This window comes from Pezoporus wallicus, unplaced genomic scaffold (assembly GCF_028554395.1).
Source record: "Pezoporus wallicus isolate ANWC-B61680 ecotype Strahan unplaced genomic scaffold, APGP_CSIRO_Pwel_v1 contig_3365, whole genome shotgun sequence".
Classification (NCBI taxonomy): domain Eukaryota; kingdom Metazoa; phylum Chordata; class Aves; order Psittaciformes; family Psittacidae; genus Pezoporus; species Pezoporus wallicus.
In genome coordinates this window covers 2594739-2619291 of record NW_026640883.1, presented here as the reverse complement: position 1 = coordinate 2619291, position 24553 = coordinate 2594739, and the positions used below count along the sequence as shown (strand labels likewise).

The window sequence follows — 24553 nt, the reverse complement described above, 5'->3', positions numbered from 1 at the left end:
AGATATAGGCTGGGCTGCTCAGAGGTGGTTTGAGGAGGCTCAATTGCTACTGCAAAACAACTACATCCCTCACTGCTCCCCATGAGTCTGAAAATATTCCCTGCTGTTCTTAACCTTTCCCAGCAAAGATTCAGCTAAAGCTTTTCATCCCAGAAACAGAATTATTAAGCATAGAGACACTGTTTCTGCCTCATAAACTCCATAAACTGCAGTTCACTGGAGGCAGTAAGAAGCTAATGGAGAGATATATTTTTTACCAGATCTATCTTTCTTCAGGGTTGGCTTCACCATCACTGATAGACATGATAACCAGCCAAGTACTCTTTTAGCTTGACCCAATGGGATTTTTTTATATGTTTTGCTTGTAGCCCTTTCATTAATTTTCCTAAACCTCAGGTGAAGGAAAAGAATGCCATTCTTGCCATGCAGTGAAAAGTTTGCTGAGACCACTAACGTACCTCTTCCATAAGGATGATGAAGGTGGCATTGTGTCCCTGCTCCGTGACCAACTTTCCATCAGTAGTGAGGATGCGCAGTCCACGAGGTGCTCTTCCAGGGCACTTCTCCACCTTGGCCATGTACTTCTCTCGCAAGCCATCTGTGCAGTTGTTAGACACAATCCTTCGGTACCTGGGGAACAGTAACAAAAGGAGATTGGGCTTAGGCAGTGGGCAGAAAAGTTTCTTTTGTTTTTGTTTCTCAATATTAATTCATGTGCTTTTCCAAAGGCTAACTACCTGCATGACTCCCTCACTGAAAAGGAAAATCAAAGAAACCTACCACTTTATTGAATTGGAGAGAGCCAAACAAATCACAACGCAACCTTCTCCACAGATTCTCAGCAGCATAGCTGAGAAAAGACACACATTGTGAAGGTGAACCACTCTGCACTGCTAAAATGCAGAGAACTCCTCCAACTCCCCATGCCTGCAGGATTGGACCATGCATCCCAGTTTTTTAATGATGCTTTTTATTATATTTTGTCTGCCTCTGCTCAAAGGTGCTTGGAATGATCTGCCAAGAGCTTTGTCCAGTCTAACTTTTGAACAGTTCAACGAATGGGTTTTTCTCTCAGCTTTTCATGGAGGAGGTTTGCTAACTAGCAAGACACTTGGCTATTCCCAATGTTGATGAGGAGGATTAGCCCTCGCTGGCAATTTCACAGTAAAAATACAGGATTGGTTAAGAAGACACAGACCCCAGCTACTTTCTTCTTGCTCTCTGACAAGGCTGCAACCAGTTGTACTGGCCAGGGCTCCTGTAATTATATCACATATTTATAGCAAATTTTCAGCTGAAAGGGGGTCTCTGAAGTTGAGTGACTCCAGACTGCCAGCAGCCTCACTTTATTCAGCCACTCGTATCAACCAGCCACAAACAACCCTGTCATAACAAGACAGTATGCAGGACCCATGACTCAGAAGCAGCCCTACAAAGTCTTCAGGGCGTGCACTGCCTGCGAAGAACATCTCAGTTTTACACCAGCCAGTGCAACCAGAGTTTCAGAGTACCACCTCCACAATGGAATAGCATTTGCAAAACAATATTACCATAATAAACCAGCACTTGCCATTGGTTCTGGGTAAAACCAAGAGAAACTAGCACATGTAGCTTGTCTGAAATCAAAAAGTGTTCTATATACAAAGTGAAAATGGCAGAGGGGTGGAAGGGGAAAGAGACTAAAAATTGTCATTTGAGCCTTCCCAGAAGGGAAGCTTCTATAAATAGGAGCTGTAAGATATGAAGAGGTTCAACGAAAACCAGTGTGAAATATCTCAAACTCGCCCTTTTAAATGTTCAGCTGTCTCTCAGATAGACCTTCCTGATTTGTTTTAATTTTGCAGCAAAGGAGAGCTTCAAGTCTATGCTTCAGAGATCATACATCACCTGAAAACAGTACAGTATCTACATGTCACTTATGTTAATGTGCTTCTCCCTATCTCTGAGGAATGAGGCAATGCTCCACACAGATGCTGCTGTAAACATTACTTCATGAATAAGACTGGAAAAAAGCCAGATGGGATGCAGACAAAAAAGAACCATCCAGGTTCTATTGTCAAGGTCACCAAACTGCAGCGAGATTGCAAGTTTCACTTACCCAGTGCTGTTCAAGTAGCTCTGACCCATGCTGCACTCCTTGGACAGGGAGGACGGGCTGAACCAGAAGGCTGGGACACAATGATTGTTGCTGTGTCTCTCGTACCCATAGTCACTATGGAGATAAGCCATGAGTGCATCACTCTACCCATTCACTAGATTTAGATCAGACTTTTAGGTGATGTTTTTGCTCCCCAAAGCAAGTGTGTGCTAGTAACTCTCTGCTGGATGGCATGACATGATGGATTGGGCTCATTCAGAGACAAAGTGCTTAATCTCTTTGAGAGGCAGGACACAGTTCACAGAAGGTATGCGATACCTGACAACACCAGAACTACCAACCTTGCAAAGCACTGGGGGACTTATGTTTCCTTAGGCAACAAAAATTGGGTTCTTTTGGTTTGCTTGCAATTCGCAGTCTTGGTTTCAGAACAAACCAGGTTAATTCCAAGATCTAATACCACTTTTTCTCAACAGAGCAGTTAGGAATATAAAACACTAGGAGCACTTCCTGAACAATTAGCCAAGGTATGTATATTTACATATGTTAATGGCCTCCCTGCTCTTTAACTGAGCCATGACTGGCCTGAAAGAAAAATATAGCCAGTGTTTTTCCAACACTTAAGCTTACAACACAGCCAACTTGGTAGCCTAAGGATTACACGGTATTGTGTCACATGGGGAAGGTAATCCAGGGTATTGATGCTTCCTTGGACCACCAAAGAGTAGAAATGTATACAACCACATCCAAGACTTCTTTTTACAGCTGCCTTTGCATGCCAGCAATAGGATTAATCCAAAGCTTTCCGTAAATTCTAATAGGCTCTGGATCCAGTTTCTATGCATAGCCTTTATTGGCAGGCTGGATTCAAAGGGCAAATAAAGAGATTCTGAATTTTTGCCTGAAGCAAGTTAACAGATGCCAAAAAATTAAATCTCTGTGGAAACACAGACACTACAGAAGCCACTGCCTTGAAAGCTCTCTGTGCTCTTTAGGACACTATTGAGTTTTATTCTTCCCCTATTCAGAGCCTGCATTGCCAACAGAAAGACTCTAGGAAGAGCTTTGGTGAGACTAAACTGTGCTATGTCCCCAGAGATCCAGGCTGCTGCTGTTCCTTTCTTAGAGGGTAAAAATTCTGCAAGCTACTTTAAAAGGTTTGGAGATTCCCTAATGCTCTTTCTCTCAACATTCAATTTAATCATTCTCAGTGGGTCCGACCTGCACAGTCAAAAATGCCTGGCAGTGACTTGGTAATTAAAAATATTCAGAAGGAGCTGTACTTTGCCCCAACGAAGAAAAGAGCTGCATAAATATTTAATAAAATTAAAGACAACATCGCTGTATGCCCTCAAGGTTCTGTGCTTGTTCATTAACTTCTGGTAAATGTATATTAAAACCCTGCATGCTGCCCACCTTCCTTCTCATAAGCCCCAGGGTTCGCATAAGTTAAGGAAATAATCAAGTCCAGCTGCTGGGCTGTCTTTCTCTGGAAAGCTATCTTGACAGTGTAAATAAAAAAGCAGGAGGAGGGAAAAGAAAGATCAGTGAGCACTTTAATAACACTGCTGAGTTCCTTCTGCCATTCTCTCTGTCAGAAAAAGGCCAGGGTTTGCTTCTGGAAATGACTGCAAGGGTTGGCAGGAGTCACCCCTGATTCTTGACTCATGAGGATTTGTTGAACTGGGGCCCTGGATGATGATTTCTGCTCCCGAAACTCAGACCAGCCTTATATCTAACAGCAGGAAAAAGCACAGTAACATGAGGCAGACAGAGGAAAGGCTCCTATGACCAAATGGGAGGGAGCACAGCACTCACAGCTTGTGCTATAGGGCTCCTGCAGTGATTTGTCCTGTTTGTACAGCTCCTGAAGGCAAGTGTCATCACAGCTTGTAGCATGGGATGCTGTGATCAGACCAACCTCCAAACCTACTTACTAGGGAAGTAGATAGCCTGTTGTTGGGACCTGCTGGTCACTGTACTCACACAACCCCAGCTGTCAGCCCTCCTCATTCTTTCCCTGACACTCCATAGGACCTGTTGACACATGAGAACAGTTCATACACTGACAGGCCAGTCAGTGCTTCCAAGAACAACAGACAACTGCGAACCCAGCCAGAAAAGGCTGAGATCTTTCCTTTTCAAAAGCATCAAGTGAAAGAGTCAGAACTATCCTTCCCACAGCAGATACTTAACGGTGGGGACCTATCTCCTCTTCTCATATTGACATCCAAAAGAAGGTGGATGAATCATATTCTAGAATAACCTGTATCCTGCCACTGACTAAATAGTGGTCTTTTCCTTTAGAAGTCACAAGTCAGAGCAGATGAGTCCACTCTTCCTCTTTGTTAGTTGCTTCTAAGATAATCAAGCTTTGTGCCCATTTCCAGCACCTCTAGTATTTTCTTCAAATTGATAGTCGTCCCCCCCCCTCCTTCTTCCAGTCAGCCCTTAAGACTAGCAGCAAAATGCACCCTTAAACTGAAGCTGGTTCTTCTGATTCTCTATCACCAGCTATAACAATTTTGCATTCGGAAGCCAGTTAACAATTCTCCTAACAGTGCAAAGCCTGAAACAAAAGTCAGATTGCTATCCTCTAACTGCATTTCCTCTGCAGGACTGACAAGGTTAATAGCAATATTCTCTCATGTTAGTGGGAAAGTTAAGCAAAAATGATACTAAATTCAAGCAAGGAACATATCAATTGATTGAAAAAGTGCATTCTGATGTAGACCTTCTCAAGGCAGAAGAGCACTTAAGGCCAATTTAGCTACCACAATTTTCAACTTACAGCTTAGAAAAGGCAAATTTCACTGTGAAAACAGAAAGGTGGTGAGGCACAAAGCTGGAAGAAAAAAAAAAAAAGAGTGAACAAATTCACAGACATCTCTGGAGACTGGCGCTTGGTTCAGCTCAGAGGCATATGCAAATGCCAAGGGCAGATACTGCAGGACACGAAAGCTAGTTCATCCTGCAAGTTCCCATGATGAGAACAAAGGAGAAAAGATCTCCCAAGTCAAGCTAAGGAGTCTCAGATGTAATTTTGGCACTAGGAACAAATTAAACATCCATCCAGATAAGATTAAAATCTCTGCTCCATATTCCTAAACCTCTCTTAAAGACAAACTACTGCAATATTTGCTGCTGTACCTTGGGCTGTATCAAAAGGAGCATGACCAGCAGGTCAAAGGAGGTGATCCTGCCCCTCTACTCTACTCTCATGAGACCCCACTTGGAGTACTGTGTGAAGTTCTGGTGTCCTTAAAAGAAGGACATGGAGGTGTTAGAACAAGTCCAGAGGAGGCCATGAGGCTGATCAGGGGACTGGAGCACCTCCCGTATGAAGACAGGCTGAGAAAGTTGGGGCTGTTCAGCCTGGAGAAGAGAAGGCTGCGTGGAGACCTCATAGCAGCCTTCCAGTATCTGAAGGGGGCCTATAGGGATGCTGGGGAGGGGCTCTTCTTTAGGCACTGTAGTGATAGGACAAGGGGTAACGGGTTCAAACTTAAACAGGGGAAGTTTAGATTGCATGTAAGGAAGAAATTCCTTACTGTAGGGTTGGTGAGGCACTGGAATGGGCTCCCCAGGGAAGCTGTGAATGCTCCATCCCTGGCAATGTTCAAGGCCAGGTTGGACAGAACCTTGGGTGGCATGGTCTAGTGTGAGGCATCCCTGCCCGTGGCAGGGGGTTTGGAACTGGATGATCTTAAGGTTCTTTCCAACCCTAACCATTCTGTGATTCTAATATTGAAGAAAACACTTTGCTCTATATTTTTATTCATTTTTCTGAGTTTCAATGTGTCCATGTTCTAAAAAGAAGTGTGAGCCTCAGCTGTGAAGATCTCATACCTCACACCTCTTCGGGAAGGACTCAAAAGGAAGCAAAATTTCCAGGAATTACACTGCTACTGAATCAGACACTGATCCTGATAACCTACTATAAAAATGAAAATGTTTTCTCAGCTGATCTGCTTTCAGGATATTTTGAACTCCATTTAAAAGACATTCTGATCATTTAAGCTCAAGAATCACACCTACTGACAGTCTTAAATCTTTGCAATATTGCTTATCACAGGTTCCCAGTAGGAATCCCTTTTGCAGAGATCCTGATTGTTATACATGTTCCATCTCCTTTCCCTGATTGTCAAGCAATATCAAGCAGTGGTTCATTTTTCCACTATTTTATTTTTAAGCAGCTTTCACAGTGACCTTAAAGCAGTTTGGAAGTTACAGCCCCATTAAGTTAGATACACCAATATTTATGCAAAACTAGTAGCTACATTTGCGATGGTTGGGCTGTATAGCCACGTCACAGAAGTCTTTTCAGACAATTTCTCAATAAAGCATTGCTAAAAAGTAACAAATACTTCCCAGGAATTCAAAAGAATAATGATAAAAATGTGCACATTTTGCTAGCTTACTCCCTAGGTATTCAATGACTCTGAAAGTAAGGACAGAAATTCCCTCCTTCTCCCATAAAGGACATGCTTTGGACCAGAGAAGAGTCCCAGGTATCACTCTTCTAGAATGATGGACAAAAAAAGAGTCAATCAGTACTTGAAACTTTCTGCTTTTGAATTCCAGGTTTGGAATTCTGATGGAGATAAACAAATCTCTGTCACAGATGAAGGGGATACCTTCCCTCAAGCAATAGGCATGAGCAAACATCTATGCTATATAATACGATCACAGCCACAAAGCTGCATAAGAACCCGTTTCTTTGCAAGGTTTTCTGTCTGGGCAGTAGCTCAGCCACTGATCATGCAACAAGAACAATCCCCACAAAAGTCCCCAGAGCCACATACTCACCACTCAAAGTCCCCTTGACCGCAGACACATGGTTCAGACACAACAGTTTGGGAATAGTCCCGACCCAGGGAACACTGGGCTCCAGGCTTGCGTTTTTTATAGATCTTCCTCTCTCCCATGACACAAGGCTCTCCCTTCAGCAGCCAAGGAGAAATAGGAGAAAGAAAAGCAGAGTTACGGTGGCAGCTGGTCCCTAAATGGAACATTTTGTCAAAAGATACAAAGGGCAAGTAAAGTAAGAAATTACTACTTGGGAGAGTTGGGAGCTAAGAGCATAGCTCCCTTTTGCGGCTTTGCAAACCTGAAAGCCACCTTGGGAGGACCCTAAGCATTGAGCTGGGATGACAATGACAATGTGTCCAAAAAGCCTGGGTGCCCAGGCCATTGCACCCACTTATGCCATATTTCAAAAGGCATCCACCAATATTTTTAGTGCTATGAATTATCCTGAAAAGACAACGTGAATGTACTCCAGTTTTTTTTTCATATGACAGAAGCAATCTACTAAGAAGTGCCCAAGACCAAGACCAAGGGCAAGGACAAAATCTAGGGGCAGAATCCAGGACTCCTGGGTTCCCTCCTCTTTCCTTGATAGACCTGGCTTTGTTATAGGCCTCAAATAATTTTGATGGCATGTTACACTGAGCTTTTTGAACAGAAAGGTTACTACTGGGAGTAGCCAGTCTAAAAGAAACATTTGACATTTAGGTGAGCTGCTATAAACAGAAATTTCTGTGATGCAGAAATAATTTGTCTGTGTGCAAGTAAGGAAAAAGAACAACACCTAATTAAAATACTTCTCTTTCCCATAAAATGATTCCCAAGATGGCAGCCATGCTACGCATCTTCCCTTTTCTGTCATCTACATTATTTTCATATATTCAATTCTATGACTTCAGCTATCTAACACCACCTTGCCAAATTAATGCTCATTTCTAATGCATGGATTTCATTCAGAAACATCTCAATGCCAACAGTTCTGGCTCTAGTTATGCTGCCTGCAGGGAGTGGGACATCGTACTGGTGGCCAGTAACCCATAAGTAATCTTCAGAGCTGAGGTCTCTCAGTTCTAGTGCCTTCAGACCCAAAATGTATTCAGCATGAAAATAAACCAGAAGGTATGAAAAGCAAAGCATGTATCCTTGAATAAAATGAAACAATTTGGTCTTCTCTAGTGTCTTTTATTCAAGGGCTCCCCAGAGTTTTGCAGACACCTGCAGGACTTGCAGGATGAATATATGTTTTTATTTTCATTTTTGAGTAGAGAAAATAAAGGCAAAGTGAAAGAAAATTATTTTCATGAGTCGCTGACAGAGCTACAAAAAGTTCAGTGTCTCCTACAAATTCAGTCACAAGGTGAGGTTTTACATTGCCCTGAGCAGTGAGGGCACTGCAGCTGGTGCAGTGGAATATTTTCATACAAAGAGAAGTTAACAGTCTCCCTGACTTGCCCAGAGAATTCTGGCCCTGTGTTTATTCATGCATATGCTTCAGGAGAAGTAAAGCAGTAATGGGTTACAACTGTGACTTGAGGGATGCAAAAAATCCATATGATCTGCTGAAAAGAACAAGTACATTCCTACCTGGCAACACAGAGTATGGGAAAAGGAACCTTCATCACCCTCTCCCTACACAGTGAGAGTACCTGATTGTGCAGATGCCAGGTTTGGTAGTCATCTTTGTTACACCTTCGGTTGAAGATCGACTTGTAGTCCACCTTGACCAGCTGCCATTCAGAACGGAGACTGAAGTGCCCAAATACTCTGTGCATGGGAGAGAAAAAGAAGAAAGAACTAGAGTCAGCCAGAGGTATGCTTCCATTAAGCAAATAATTTCTCATGAATCTCCTCTGCAGAAAGCAATACACAGTCGTGGAGCTTGATGTCAGAGATTCTGTTCCTATGACATCCTAGGATTGTTTAGCCTTTTCCTGGCCCCTTGTATAGCCTGTGTTGGGAGGCCTTCCATGCCTCTAGTACTGAGCACAATGGACCTTGACTCTAATACAGACAGCTAGGTATCACTCAAGAACAATAAAAAATCAGACTAAAAAGTAATGTGCATAATGTCAAGGGAGCTATTCTGATGAATACACGGGTTTAGCTGTCTAAAAATCAAGCCTTTCTTAGCTGACTCAGTTTCTTTACTGCTGAACTTTCGTGTTGCACAAACTTACTACTTAATGAATTGTAAAATAATCACCAGAAATAACATAATTGGGATATAGACTGTAGGCAAGCGATCTGCAAAGACAGCAACATCCCTTCCACCTGGTGAATGCTGACTGCAGCGAGTAGAAGTGGAATTATAAATGATCATCACTGTAAGGTTATTAGCAGAGTTTTTCTTAATTATTTTGAGTAGGTCACTCGGCAGCAGCAGTCACTGATCACACCACATGGTTCATCTGGTTAACTAATAAACTGATTTCCAGGATCAAAATGACACATGCCGCTTCAAAGCAACACAAGGCTTGTACTGAGTAAGGCAGTATACAGAAACAATTGGAGCACTCAAAAAGCAGTGGAAAGACTCGGACTGTAATTCAAAACTGAGGCACACATCATCTCACAAATGGGATGACAAAAGCGCTCATATAAAATTGAATAGTACCAGAGACTTCTGAGCTTGGACCAGAAAATCAGCAGCAGAACTGGCTGCTGAACACAGGTCTCCCTACATGCTATTCCAACTATGCAGCCCTCCTTCACATGCAGGGAAACCTGTGGGCTTACTTAAGTGTCTGGAAGGAAAGGACCGATGTAACAATGATCATTGATGGAATACATCACCAGAGTACCATCGTCACAAATACTAATGGACTGCACATGTTGGAAGCTCACACCTTTACCAAAGAAAGCAAAATCATAGTAAAATCATGGTTTAATTAACAAATAACACTAGGTACCCAGACAAAATACTCCGTCCATCCAGAAACACTGCACAAGTGCTGCAGGGTGCTTAGTTTTCGATCAAGTAACAGCTTGCTATTCCCCTTGGCCACCTGTGATTATCTCAGGAAGGAGCAGCTCTTCAATCAACTGCAGCTGGATTTCCAAAGAGGTGTGTAATAGGAGGAAATAGGAGGTGACCAGACTTTAAAAGCCATAAACAAAACTACAGCTTCTCATTGGTAGGGGGAACATCTCAGTACACATAAACAACAAAATCCCTGACAACAACCATGCTTATTGTCATTATAACATGACAACTTCTTGGCGACCTTAAATATAAAATAACCTAAAACATCACTGAAAAGACAAGTTCCAGATTTTAAAAATTCTGTATGTACTGAAACCCAAATCTTTCTGACATTCATTAAATGTCAGTATCACCCTTATTGTGAGATTTACCAGGCAGAGAAATAATGTTTTTTCTCATTACGCCAGATCTTTCACTAACCTACATTTGTACACAAGCCACTAATGAGATTAAAGTTTTTGTTGCTTTAATTATTCCAGACTAAAAAAAGGAAAGAGGGAGAGAGATGATTTACAAATTTCCCTATGAAAGAGAAATAGAAACAAAAGATAAAACTTGTATTCCATTTCCAAGCACTGACTGCAATCCAGATCCTGCTGTGTCCTCAGTGTGCTGCCATTCTTTACTCTCGTTCATCTTTATTTACACTGTAATCACATAGGGTTGTTGGCTTTGGTCTCTGCTCACTGTCCAAACTACTCCTGCAGATTGTAGCCTGCACCAAATTCCTCTGTTGTTTTTTGTGAAACAGAAACTATCCAGGAATCAGTCACCTTCTCTCATTTAGACCTGACTCAGCTCATGGGATCAGGGAGAGAAAGTGGGATGGGGGAGACCCAAGAGCCTGGAGTTGTGGGTTTGCTGGGGACACCTTTCTACATCCAAGTTCTGCCTCATAGAGGCAAGCTCCAAGAAATGGAGAGCGTACAATACAAAAAGAACCTGTGACAATTGTGTACACAGGTTAGAAATGAGTAGGTGGAGAAGGACTTGTGTGGTGGAATGGATTTAATTAGGCAGATTGTTGCTGGGTCTTCACAACATTTCTTAGTGTAGTCCTAATTGTGGGGTATTAGAGATAGGAAACACCACCACATTCAAAGCTACAGAAGAAACCACAACTCCTGTTTTTGTGTTGTCAACACAGAAGGCACATCCTGGACCAAGATCAACCCATGGAAACCATAGCAATATATGGTGCCAGGGCACTCAGTGGGAGAAGGAAGGAGAAGGGAGGAACAGGAAATAGTACATAGCAGGGATGCAGAAGGCCCCTGAAACTGTGTTCAAGCAGGAGTTCTAACTCCAGTTCTCCTTCCCACTTTCCCTTGGCAGTGGGTAAACCTCACCAGCTTTTATGCCACACTTACTTTCAGCACATACTCTTCCAGAGTGCATGGTACCATTGCACAGCTGGGAAGCTCTCCCATGAATCTTGTTTGTCCTGAATGTGATGCATGACTGAAAATGTCATTCCTGCAAAGCAGAAACTCAGCAGGCTTAAACCATTTAGTCCAGCAGATTTATACCACTTCAGGATTTGGCTGCACGTGTATTACACAGAAAAAATAGAAAGAGGGGAGAATATAATCAAACACAAACACTTGCTTGAACCCAGAAGATAAAACATCTGGAGAAATCAAACACTTCAGCAGCCAATACATCTCAAACATCTCAAGTGAAATGTTGCTCAAAGGTTCACCCTTAGGTAACTGTCCAATAGGAGAGCAAAACGCTTCTTTGTACTTTACAAAAGTCTCCAGAACCGCTTGCTTTTTAAATCTATTAAAATAAGCCACAAAAAAAAATAAGCACACCCCCCCCCCCCCAACCCAACAAAAACAAAAACCCCAACCAGAAACCAAAAAACCCTCTGCCATCGAAATTTTTTCATGATAATATCTATAAATGGAAAAAAAAACAACAAAGTCTCCTAAGTGGAAGGCAGGATATTAGCATTCCAAAAGCACAAGAGCATTAGCTACTCTTTAATTAAATGATTTCAAAGAAGATTTCTGTATATAATTGCTATAATTTAGATGGAAACAATACTACACTAAATGTAATTAGAGAGTGTGAACAGAGAGGGACGTTTTCCTCTGTACTGCAGAGATGGTTTTGGTTCACCTGATTCCTGAAGTAGTAACTCCCCCATCCCTCTTGCTAATAAAACCTTCTTAAGCCTCACCAACCATTGCAGGGCAGCCTTCAGAGATAAGAGCTGCTGATATGCACAGAATCTAGCAAGCAACTGCACCCTGTGAACACTGCTCACCAATAATAAATGCAACCCAGACACCTACAGCATGTTTTGATTGACCAGCCAACATGATGAAGGTTACATTACATTGCAAGATGACTCTGTTGTGCATTTGAAACTTCTATAAGAGTAAGCAAACATAAGGAATGGGAAAGAGTGCTATGTTATCTGTGGGGATGCTTTGGACCCTGAAACAGCTTTCCTTAGGAAGTGAAGAAAACACTCATCTTTTGTGCAATTAAAAATGGCCTAAGTAAACCATCACAGGGAACAAACCCTGACTGAGCATAATCAGGTATTGCAGGTGAACCTTGCTTTTATCAGTTTCATCAGTTTTGTAAACTACATCACTGGATATTTTTCCATAGTGACTAAGGTGCATGCACATGACCTCTTCCTACCATACCTGTTTTGGAGAGGGTTGAGCAGACAGCAAAGAGCTGCAACATCTTAAAGCTGCTAGTGTTCAGGTGTCAGTATGTGCTTAGTATTATGTGCTCCAGTACATACTTCTTGATTTCTGTATCCGGTGTGGATGGACAAAAGTCCCAAGGGAAAAAATGGAAAGAGATTGGTGGGAGTTAATTTTTCCCTACTCAAATGATGAGTCCTCACATTGCTTTGAAGAGACCATTTCATTTATCTTATCTGATTCCCATGTTTCTTATTTACTTTTTCTGCTCACTAAATTAGGGAGGTAGATTTTTATTTTTTTAATAAGTATAGCTAAACTATCAAGATGATACAGGGGAAAAGGGGACATTAAGTACTATGAATTTTGCCTCAATAACATTCTCTACCGTGGCCTAACTGGAAGCTCTTAATTGCTTATTGCAAGGACAGAAGACAAAAGAAGAGAGATGGGTTTTCAAGGTCCAGCTCTGTGAAGCCAACACAAAAACTATGTTTTGATTTTTTCCATCTCTGCAGTCTGATCTGAAAGTCATTGAGAAGCATTAAATACAAGAGCCCAGATGGCATTTAGACAAAATCAGTTTTCTGACTAAGCTCAATTTAACGAAGGTTCTCCAACCTAAGCCATGGAATGGCAATTTACAGGCTTTAGACAGGATAGTTTCCATTCCGTCCCTCAGAGTAAGCATTGAAAACTCCACATAAAATCTTAGCTAATAGAACAGCATCTTCTCAACTGGCTCTATGGATAACTCACCATGAAACCATTGCTAGGAAACCAGAAAAGGCTTCCCAATCTCTTCTTTTTTGTTGCCAGGGCTAGATGTCAGTAATTTGCAGAAAAAAAAAATTAGGAACGTGGAAAACAATTCTGAAATGCTTACAGATTCATGACAGAGTCATTTTGGAAAAGGTCACTGGTAATGCTTCTATAATTATATCTTTCATTAATTTTTTAAATACACAATAACTTGCAAATGCAGTATATACTGACTGGATAACCTTGTACAGAAGCTATTTTAAAGGCTTTTTATGTATATAGAGTGTTCTCAGATTGCATTGCTTTTGCCTTATTGTTCCTTGAATTGTTGATAGTTGTGCTTTTTATGTTATTCAATACTGCTCATTCCTGACAGGTCAACAGAATGAATTGAGGATGTTTTCCTCTGTGCTGCAGAGATGATTCTGGGTCACATGATTCCCAAAGCAGCAATTCCCCCCCCCCCCCCCCCCCAATAAAAGGCTTCTTAAGCCTAATCAACCATGTGGTGCAGCTTTCAGAGATAAGAGCTGCTCACATGCCAGGTTGGATGGGGCTTTGAGCAACCTGGTCTAGTGCAAGGTTGGAAGGGTTGGAATTCGATTATTTTTAAGGTCCCTTCCAACCCAAATCATTCTGCGATTCTATGAAGATCATAAGATAACAACCCATCCACCTCTGGTGCATAGATTCAATTCATGTCCCTGCCTAGGGTATGAGAAATAGATCTTCTCAAGTAATAGCTTGTGTATTGCTCACAGGAAAGGCATCAGCTGTACCCATCTGGATCTATCCCTGCTGGCAGACAAGCTGCTCAAGAACAGAAATGGAAATGTCTTCTTATGCCTAAATCAGGTCCTTTTCTATCATTTCTGAATTAAACTGTCAGGACATTATATGGAATGAGCATGCACTGAAGCTGTCTGTACTTGGCTGGTCTGGATACAGAGGACTTTTATTTCACTTGTCAGCCTAGCTCCTCTGCATGTAATAGGAGATAATGGTCAAAGTCTCTGGTAATGCTTCCTGTCCCCAGCTGTGCTCCCTGGTGAGACAGAAGGCTGAAGAACCAAAGGAAGAAAGCAGCTAATGTCATCTTCAGTACATAAATCACCAAATGTAGCCTCCTTTCTGAAGCATTTTTTCCTTACTATACATCAACAAGGTGAGGGAGGTGAAAAGTTACCAGATTTTGCTTATCACAGGGTACACTGGGGGCCTCTGGAGACAGGTTTTAACAAGATCAGGCCCTACCGAATAGACTGTTTAAGCTTTAAGCATTGTGAATATCTAAAAATAAACTAAAAGCAAAACAATAATATATACTTAATAGACAGCAGCTTTTGAGATGAACTACACAAGCAGATAAATGGATGGATCCACAGAAGACTACACAGAAAGAGCACCAAATATATACTTTAATTGATAATACCAAAAGAAAAGCTAACTGCAGTGTCATCATAAAGGGACTGTTTCATTTAGGAAAACCTGAAATCAACCTTGATTCCCCCCCCCCATAGTAAAAGAAAAAGGCTTGCAGTAGAAGTGTCTTAGCAAGCAAAAAATCCTCAACAGTAAAATCACCCAAATCAGTAAATGCTTCAGCTGACCTGAATGTGTGCTTTTGCTGTGGGAATGTAGAGAGGGAGAAAGTCAAGCAAGATTGCCATCCTATTTCAGTTAAAATCCCTCTTTATTTGTATCTGAAGTAATTTAATGGATGAACCCAAGAAGTGCTATGAAACACAATCTGGAAGAACCACCTCCTGACAGGGAAACAAGGGTGTGTTGCTTTTTTCTAGTCCCTGGAAAGGATAAAGTTGTCTCACCAAAACCAGGGGGAGCTCCAGGTCTGGGCAATCACCGAGACAAGAGCACTGAGTGGTTAATCCACCACAACTGAAGGTGCTTATTCTGGCTTAGGTGTCCAGAAAGAGAAGCACATGTTGCTACTATTGCAATTTAACAGCTAATCAGGTATGCAAAGCATACCTCCCATCCCAGCAAATATCACCAGTGTGGTTTCATGAGCAGAGTATGGTCAATATCGCCCTCAGTGTAGTGGCATAGCACAGGCTGGAGACTTCCTCTCTACAAACAGTTTGGATAGGTATGAGATAGGCCCACTCATAGTCACTCATGGTAGGTCCATGCGGCATCAGCTTGGACCCATCAGTACAAACGTTCAGGACCAGAGCTATTCAAATTTGCCTTGCCTGCTCTCATGAACTCTAAAGCCATTTAATTATTTGGCAGAAGTAGACCCGAGCAACTGCCAGATAAAGCCTCCATATGTCTAAGCTCAACAGTTCCATTCTTGTGGGTTTTGGCAAGCTTGAAGAACAAAGCTCTCCTGCAAGATATATTCTGGCACTTGTAAAACTAACACCGAGATGGAGCTAAGAAGCCTAGCCAGATGTGAGTTGCAGTTTGCTCCTGTTTATTGCACTTGGTACAACAGTGCTCCATGCTCCAGGAGAACTAATTAGTTCAATCAGCATGACATGAATGTATGGAGGCAACACAAATGGGCTGCTGACATCTCCTATGCATCCAGAGTACTAGGTAATGTAGACCAGAGGCGGGGGGATGACATAGCAGAAAGGGTCAAGATCCACCCAAACACATTGGCTCTTGCTGAGAACTGACTGTGTCCTTGTACAAGGTTCTCTCACTTACATAATTGCCTTGATTTGGTTTGGATTTTTCTCCCCACTAGCCAGGCTACCCTGGTCCTACATTATAAATAGCAGGGAAAACAGTAAGCCTATCATGCTAGAGATCCTAGTTCAGTGCACTCACTTCAGAAGCACTTGGTACATAAATGTTGTTACATCATTTGTTGGCATTTATGTTCTTTGAGACAATAAAAGAAAATGATGACATTTTCACACCAAGAAGAGGGCCTGTTATGAACTTTGGATTTGAAGCCATCTCTGTGTAAGAAAGTAGCAGTAAAGCAAAACGAGTTCTTTTATGCAGGCTCAGCTGTTAGGGCCAAAACCACACAAGCAACAATGGAACAGTTGGAAATTGTGCTGGCAGGGTTAGGTTTTATGAATGGGGATTGAGAGATCAGCTATTTCCCCATGAATTAAACATAAATCATGACTTTAGAGAAAACCAAATGGGCTGTGTAACCTCCCAATTGTTTTTTATTATGGTTTAGTTGGAATTAGTGTTAAAGGAGGTCACTAGTTACATGGAAATTGGATGGAAAGGGACTGAGACAAGGGAAGTAGAACTTAATTGAAAGCGACACAGATCAGCAATTAGGGAGAGTGGAAAAGGGAGAGGGAGAGTTATACTGTCTCATGACTGGCAAGAGGATGCAGAGAGCAAGAGACTGGAAACAAAGGAAACATAAAAGAGTAAAGATGACACTGGAAAGGCAGGCAATTGTCAACAAAAAACATCACCTAATTTTTTCCTAAACAATAAATACGGTCTTTTAAGAGCCACTTTGGAGCTTTTAATGCAGTTGCTTTTGGCTGACCTGTTAGCTAGGAACAGTAGCCTGAGGGCAACTGGGTGATGATTCAGGGCTGCTGTACTTATTTCTGTGGACAGAAAGAAGAAATGACATTTTTTTCTAGAAAGAAGAGACACATTTTCTTCCAAATAAAATATACCATCCATTTGAATCTAGATTTTCAGCTGGTGCAAATTAGTGTAATTCCCATACATACAAGGCCTTGTTCTACTGATACTATTCAGAGGGAGAAAAAAAAACAGCAGTGAAACGTTCAGGAATATGCTAACAGCAGAAAGTTTGTGTGATGACAAATTCATTCAAGAAAATCTCAGTCTTTACTCTGTTTCCCAAAGAGAAGGGTCAAATGAGAATCTCACAGAATTGCTCATACAGATGAAGTCTGAAGGAAGGGGTTTATTTCCAGTTCCAAGTGAAACGCAATGACAAGACTTGGATATTTTCCACAGAAGAGCATTTCAAAGTGTTGGCCACATTCACTGACTAGCAATCCATACTCAACTGGTCATGGAAAGCTGCACCACTGACAGATTCCAGGTCAGGAAGGAGAGAGGAGATAGGGCAGCAGAAAAATTTCTGTGAATATAGAGAAAAAACTCAAAATCTTGCAATAAAAATCCTGCAGTACAATCATGGCTGACCCTTTTCCCTCAGCTTTGGAAAACAGTCCTGGCATCATCCATCAGCTCAGTGGGCACTTCCTTTAAAGTATGAGCAGAAGAGGAAAACCACTGCAAATGACATGGTACAGCATGATCTTTTGGTTAGCAAGTAGCGCCAAGTGCAATCAGTAAGTAATCTGCAGAACATGTAATTATGAAGCATTCCTACAGTTTGGGCTCGATTTCTCCAATAGCTGCACAAATACTGCACAAGGCAATGGGGGAAATAGGGATTTTCATTATTTTTTTTAAATACCAAGTGCTATCAATACAAGAACTTACTGAATAACAAACCGAACCTTTTGAAATCTGGTCTCTAAAAAATTCATTGCCAATGTTCCCAAACCACTTTACATGACAATTGCTTCAAAAGAAATCCCAGCAACATGAAAGGGAGCGTGAGACACCTGGGAAGGGGGATGGGAAAGCATGTTAATTTTTAATGCTGTTTTTCAGAAGGGCTCTTTCTCTTCTTCGAAGCACTCGTGAAAGACAACCAGTTTCTGACAGCTTTGAAACCAGAAGATGATGCTGCCTCCCTCTTTTAGAAAAGACACTGGCAGGTATCAGCAACCTGAGTGTTTCTGCCACTAACAGGTCTGTGGTCCCACCGGAGGCAGGTGCTGTCCCTTTGCCCGTATTACCAGCTGGGTAATATGGCATGTTAAGTCTTTTCAATCCTTCATCCTATGAATCAGCAGATTTCTAACCACAGATGTCCAACACAAATGTGGAAGCCATTGCTCAGAACATGTAAGCTCCAAACACATGTGATAGGGACAGACAGTTTGTGGTGCAGCATGGTGACAAGCTTTGTCTGGCACAGGGTAGCAGAGAGAAGAAGGCTCAAGAGGGGATGAGATCTGTACCTGGCGGGCAACAGTTGTGACAAGGTGGCTGGCCAGTTATATTGGGAGAATTTTCACAGGCTTGGGTCAAAGGGATCATGAAACAAGGAAACCATGTACAATAAACACATGAGGACAAGCTCTCCTTGGGAATAAAGGCTTGTAGCACCACCTGAGCTGTATGAGATGCCTCAAACTACAGTATGGCTCCTCTGGAGAGTTGATTTCCACCATTCACTCAGGCCAGTGATGAAAAATCTGTTAGAGTGAACCATGCAGCCAACCCAGCACTGATTGCTCCCAGAAAAGCAGGTGTACTGCAACACTTTCTGCCCCATGCAGGATCAGGGCCAGGCTGAGATGAAAAGGTGCTGAGGTCAAGTGCCCTAAGGGCTGGTAGGATCAGAGCACCAGAATATTTCATGGCTCTCTCTAACAGAAAGGTGAATGACTCTAAGGAACATATGTGTGCACAGCACCCCGTATACCCCACACCAGGCCTGAGTGCTTTATACAGCCCAGTCCAGCTGCTAGCAGGAGGACAGAACAAGACCTATAATCCATTCGTCCTTACTTAAAAGCACAAGAAACGAAGCACATAGATGAGAATATCTGGATTTTATTGTCATCAGGCAAACCTTATCCTTTTACTTAAGGAAAATAAATCATGTATCAGCCTGCTGCTCGTTCTTGCTCCTTCTGTAAGGGCTTTTTTAATTCACTTGAGTGAATAAAAGCCTCCAGTCTGAAGTCCCTTTCCTAGTCCCCCTTCCTCTACATGCTTACCCCTTGTCTAAGCATTACAGACATACCTCAGCATCTCTTTTCATCTAAGGAATGGGAAAATTCTGCACAGTAGAGAAAAGTCTGCACCCACCTGGGACTCCGGAGACCTGATTTGATGTCAAGTCCTCCCTGTGACAGCCTGCTGAGTGACTGACCATGGGCATGTCCCTTGTTCTGCCTTAATTTCTCTATATATTATGCAAATAACTATATTTGTATAATATTTGATCTACTGTCCATAAATAGCATGTGACTTCAATGAGAGTAATATTTGCCCCAGAAAGTCAAAGATAGACAATACAGGCCACAGAGCCCAATGCCTTCTCTATGTGTTATGGATTCTGCAGGAATCTTATGAGTACATGGCACAACTGCTGGGAACTGATCTCAAGTCACAGACATCCTCCTCCTATAGCCCCATAAATCACACGATGCTGTCTTAGAGAGATTACTCTAAGCAGTTGTTCTCATCACCTGATTTGTCTATTCGAGTGCCACAGAAAGAACTCAGCTCACACTGCCAAGTATCAGCAGCACAATCAATATTACTGTGGACTGTTTAGGTGAATTCATGCAGCAATCCAAAGGCTAACGAATGGAGTACTCCTCTGGCAGGGAGGGAGATGGGAGGAGGAAGTGACACTGATTAATCTGTGATCGTTAATAATGTCTTTAAATCTTGCAAATGAAGATAATGATATGGGCAATCAGCTGTCTTACTCCAGGGTCTAAACTGATCATCTGCTGGGATAAAATGGGAATTCCTATAACACACAGTTTCTTGTCCATTGTAAAGTCACTTGACGGCATTAGCAGATTGATCATTTTCTTGCAAAATCCCAGGTATTCATTACTTCCAGAAAGTTCTGAAATTAGATCAGATGATACAGGAATGTAGCTTACTATAGCAAATGCCTATACCCTTTCAATCATTTTGGTTTCTTAATAATTATATTTTTAATTTTTTCCTCAGATCAAGGTTTAAATTTTACTTTTCTTTCTGTGTGCAGTCATTATTTTCACAGATTCATTTCAATTTCACTGATCCTGTTCTGGAGAATCCTTATGTAGGCTTGTGGACTGCAGCTTTCACAGCCCCGTGAGCAAGGACAGTGCAATGAACTCACAAGGGCATATCAAAGCCTCGCAGTAAAACCCACAGCTAATAATAAAGCCAACTGCACCACAAACAGATATAGCAATAAACATAAAAAGACAGAAAAACTGAAATGCAAGACAAAACCACAATGGGGACAATTAAAACCTATCAGTGCTTTCTATGCATCTTATGGTACCTATGTAACTTGGATAACCTGGGTTTTGAAATCTGCCCTCCAATCTTTCAAAACCCCCATAGTTTTGGTAAGCCTGAGAGCAGTGCAGGCTGGCTGGTCAGCCCTGGGTCCCAAAAGAGCTGAAGATAAATAAGGACAGAATTCAGAACCCACCAACACAACAGCCCCTGTAAATGATCACTTTTATTGTTTTCTGCAGTGGAAGCTGCAAGTTGGGTTTAGCTTTCTACAGACCTCTATTGAAATCATTCCTCTGAAATCTTTCATCGCCAAATCCTTTATTGAGCTCAGCAGGAGCAGCAGAAGTTGCAGAAGAAAATCTGTCTTTCTTTCTTTCAGACAGCTTCCTTCCCTTTTTCTCAAGCAGAGTGAAGTGAAAAGAGACCAGATTGATGGCAGGAGTTTGAAGACCTCTGCTGTGTCACAGGAATTGAGGAACATTGTGTCTTGTCTTTACACATGTTGGACAAGAACCTCAATTTCTTCTAGGAAAAACAATTTCTTGGTGTTTCTGCCATCCACTCACCTCTTCTCTCATTTGTTGAGATTGCTCGCAGGGGAGCCAGCTACAAAGGACAAAGGCTGTTGGCCCAGCAGGGAGAAGGCCAGCTCCTCTGACCACACCCCAACAAAAGCACTGTTTTCTATATCCTTAAGGTAGTAGAAACCATAAGGTGCCACTTTTCTCAGCCCAGCCACTCAGAGGTGACAGATCCACAGCTCCCTACCCCTAAGCAGAGGGGCAGAATCTTTCAAGGACATTGTGCCAGCTTGTAATTTTCTTGCCTGTCTCAGCTTTTAAATGTGACAGTAAGACTTGAGCAGAAGGGGGTGAACGTTACCTTGCTTGAAGCTGAAAGATGATAATCACATTATCAGAAAGTGACAGGAAAATGACTCTTGGCTCCCATGTAATTCTGAACTATGTAGGAGCTTGGACCTGGGAGCTGTTGCCTTTCTCTCATACTCAACCTGCTGAACCTCTGCTTAGTGCTGATCAGAATCTGTCCATGTTGCCTTCATACATGTACATACTTTGCTGATGTCTTCCACAAGTGAGTCAGTTCTTCAGAATAAGAGTTGACTCATAGAACTCCTGGCCACATGGTAATATGGCTGCTAAGTGTTTTAAGGAACTTGGGGAAAAACAACCCTCAAAAAAATAGAATCATTAATGTCCTAGAAATAAAAATACCATGTTTGGCCAAGAAAGTCTCTTATGTTGCAAATCTCTGTAAATGAGAAAAGTGTACAAGGTAAAGTTTTCTTTTTAAAAAATATATATATTTTTAGCATCCTCTACTCACCACTGCGGAGCATGACACTGAGCTAGAGGGACCTCTGGTCTGACTCAGCATGGCTTGTACCCTTAATGTTTCCTTTCTTACCTCAAACCTCTCCTGGCATCTATCTCACCTTTTCCAATGTTTCTCAGGTACTTATTCATTCTACACCACTCATCACCACCCAGTGATGGATTGCCAGTAATTTTATGGGTCTCCTGGAAGAAAAATGCTCCCATTTCATCCCTGGTAAAGCTGCATGTCCATGTAAATGAGAAGGTGTTAGAAAAAGGGCAGGGCTTATAACCTGTTCATTTACAACCGGGAACACTTTCTAACATATACATAGCTAAAAGCAGTAGTTGCAGCAATGTTAGCAGACCAGCTTGTATTAAATCCTTTCACTGAAAATGTTAATGCTCAATGATGCATATACTGATATATACGGACCATTAAGTATACATACATAGAAACAGAGAAGTGGGTGTGTATACATAAATATATATTTATCAGAGCAAACTTAATGATCCCCATCTATAAATGAGTGTCTGCACACACACATATTATGAGTCTACTAAATGATAGCAAAGCTCTGCAGGGCTGTGAAGCAAAAAGGTTATTTCTCTTAATATAAGTTTGGAGAGATGCTTAGCAGAGAAGATGAAGTGGCAGAGGTAATAATTATGAGTCAGAGCTGGAACAACATAAAGCCCTTCTCTGGACCCACAAAACCATCTTGTCTCTGATTTGAATGGTACAGACTAGCAACTCTCTCAACCAAATACTGCTTCTGTTTGGATATATCACAATTGACTAGAACGTGAAGACAATCTGGTTCTTTTCCCCTGGTGGACAATCTCAGGCACGTAACATGCTGTGCCTATGGTTTGTCAACACAGACTCATTAGAATGTGAGATCATTAGAAGATATACCAGTCACCAGTGAGGGTTATAGGACAGAACTTAGAAAACTGTAGGTTTCAAAGACTAGTGCTTTCTAGGCACTCTGTGGGTCACATAAAAACATACATAACCTATTGCCCATATGCATTTATTTTCCTGCAGGACCCTTTGTTTGCTGTAGCTATTTTCCTCACACCTGCAATTTGTTACCAAAATTTGGTACAAATCTCTTGAAGTTCTGTGATGTTAAAGGAGCTGAACTGACCATCTTGTCAGATGAGATGAATGTCAAAACAGTAGAAGGAACTACGTAAGTGGATGATCACTCGGGAATGGAGAGAGTGGATTCACCTTGTTCAGTCAGTAGCTCCAAGTTACACGAGCTCACACAGTCTCATAGTACTTCCCTGTGTGTCACAAAACTACATTTTTAGCACAGCCCACTCAGCTATGCTTGTAAGGAAATACTTAATTCTTGCACCCTTACAGCTATGTGAAATAACAAAATCATAAAATAGAGTGAATCAGACCTCTGCAAGACATCTTGTCCAACTTCCCATTAAAAGCAGGTTGCAACTCAAAGTACACTAAGATACTCAGAATCATATAATGCCCCTACACGCAAATCTACAGATTTTACTGGTAAGCTCTTTATGACTTTTTAGGACATTTATACACAGCACAGAAGATCCAAAAAAAACCTAGGATGCTCATATAGACAGATACTGCAACTGCTCAGAAAACAGTCATGAAACGGCATGAAATTCTATGCTAAAACTGTTGCTGCTTCCTACAGCCCCTTATAGGATGTGCCACAAAATGAAGGTTGGGAATAATAGTCATTCTACTGATGTACTGACTTTAATAAGATGGTATTATAATAATGTTATTAATAACACAATATGTTAATAATAGTTGGAGTATACACATTGTCCTGTGAATATTAGTTTTTGAAGTAGTTGAACACAGACCACTTTATACAAATCAATGGAAAAAAAGTGTCCCTAATAGGAATCAGCTGAGACCACTCAATGAAACATCTTACATTTTCCAGGATGAAAGAGAAATCTTTAAAAGCCACTAATTTACCCGTTTTGGCAGAGCACAAATATGATAACAGTCTCGGTGCCTGCCTCAGCCCTGCTTCTGCTCTAAGAGCTCCCACTGCTCCCATTGTCAGCCGGGGGATGCTAATACCAAACCATTGTGCTCATCAGCTTCTTGAAATCACTGGGATTTCTACCTGCAAACACAAATTCCATGTACCTCCAACCATCGTGTGTTGCCTTGGTTCAAAGGATGGCCAGTAGCAATAGAAAGGCATTGATTTCTTCTCAGCCAAAGCTTCCACAAGCTCATTATGATGCCTTTATAGATGAGTTCACTAAAATGCTCATTGCAAGAAATACCCAAGTGATCTGCATAGAAATGGTTTGCAAACAGGCTTTATAAATGGGCTTTTTCCTCCTCAGTTTCTTTAACATTGTGAATAGGAATTTCTCTAAACATTTATTACAAGTCTCATGTGAAATGTCTCTATATGGCAGACTACAGACTATTAAGAATAGTTTTTAAAATTCCTAATGATGACTTTAATAATAAAAAAACACTAATAACAATAACAATAGCAATAATAATGATACACCTGCAGAGATTTCAAGAGTCAGCTCTCAACAAAGCTGATACACAATATTCAGCAAGATAACTCACTTCCTACATTCTCTATCAGAAGACTACAGACATATAAGTAACAACAATCTTAGTTTTAAAATGCGTCTTTCATCTCAGAAGAAAACTGCATTGATTTATAAAGTAAATGGGCTAAATCCACAGCTAGTTGATTAGCTCCATTGATTTCAATGAAGGTGCTGATGTGTAAATTTATTTGAGCTCAGATCTGTCTCTGCATGTGTGTGTATGGGGTTGGAAGATGATGCACATTGTGCATTGCCCAAAGAA

General features: G+C 41.5%; 1 protein-coding gene across 1 annotated transcript in view; it reads right to left on the bottom strand.

The window, feature by feature from the left end:
- SORCS3 (sortilin related VPS10 domain containing receptor 3) overlaps positions 1-24553 on the bottom strand; it is a 297645-nt gene that overhangs the window by 29610 nt on the left and 243482 nt on the right. Inside the window, exons 15-18 of the mRNA XM_057420990.1 lie at positions 8554-8671; positions 6908-7041; positions 2099-2212; positions 459-630 (exon numbers count right to left, since the gene is read on the bottom strand). Of these exons, the coding sequence (XP_057276973.1) occupies positions 459-630; positions 2099-2212; positions 6908-7041; positions 8554-8671 (538 nt within the window). The remainder of the gene's footprint in view (positions 1-458; positions 631-2098; positions 2213-6907; positions 7042-8553; positions 8672-24553) is intronic.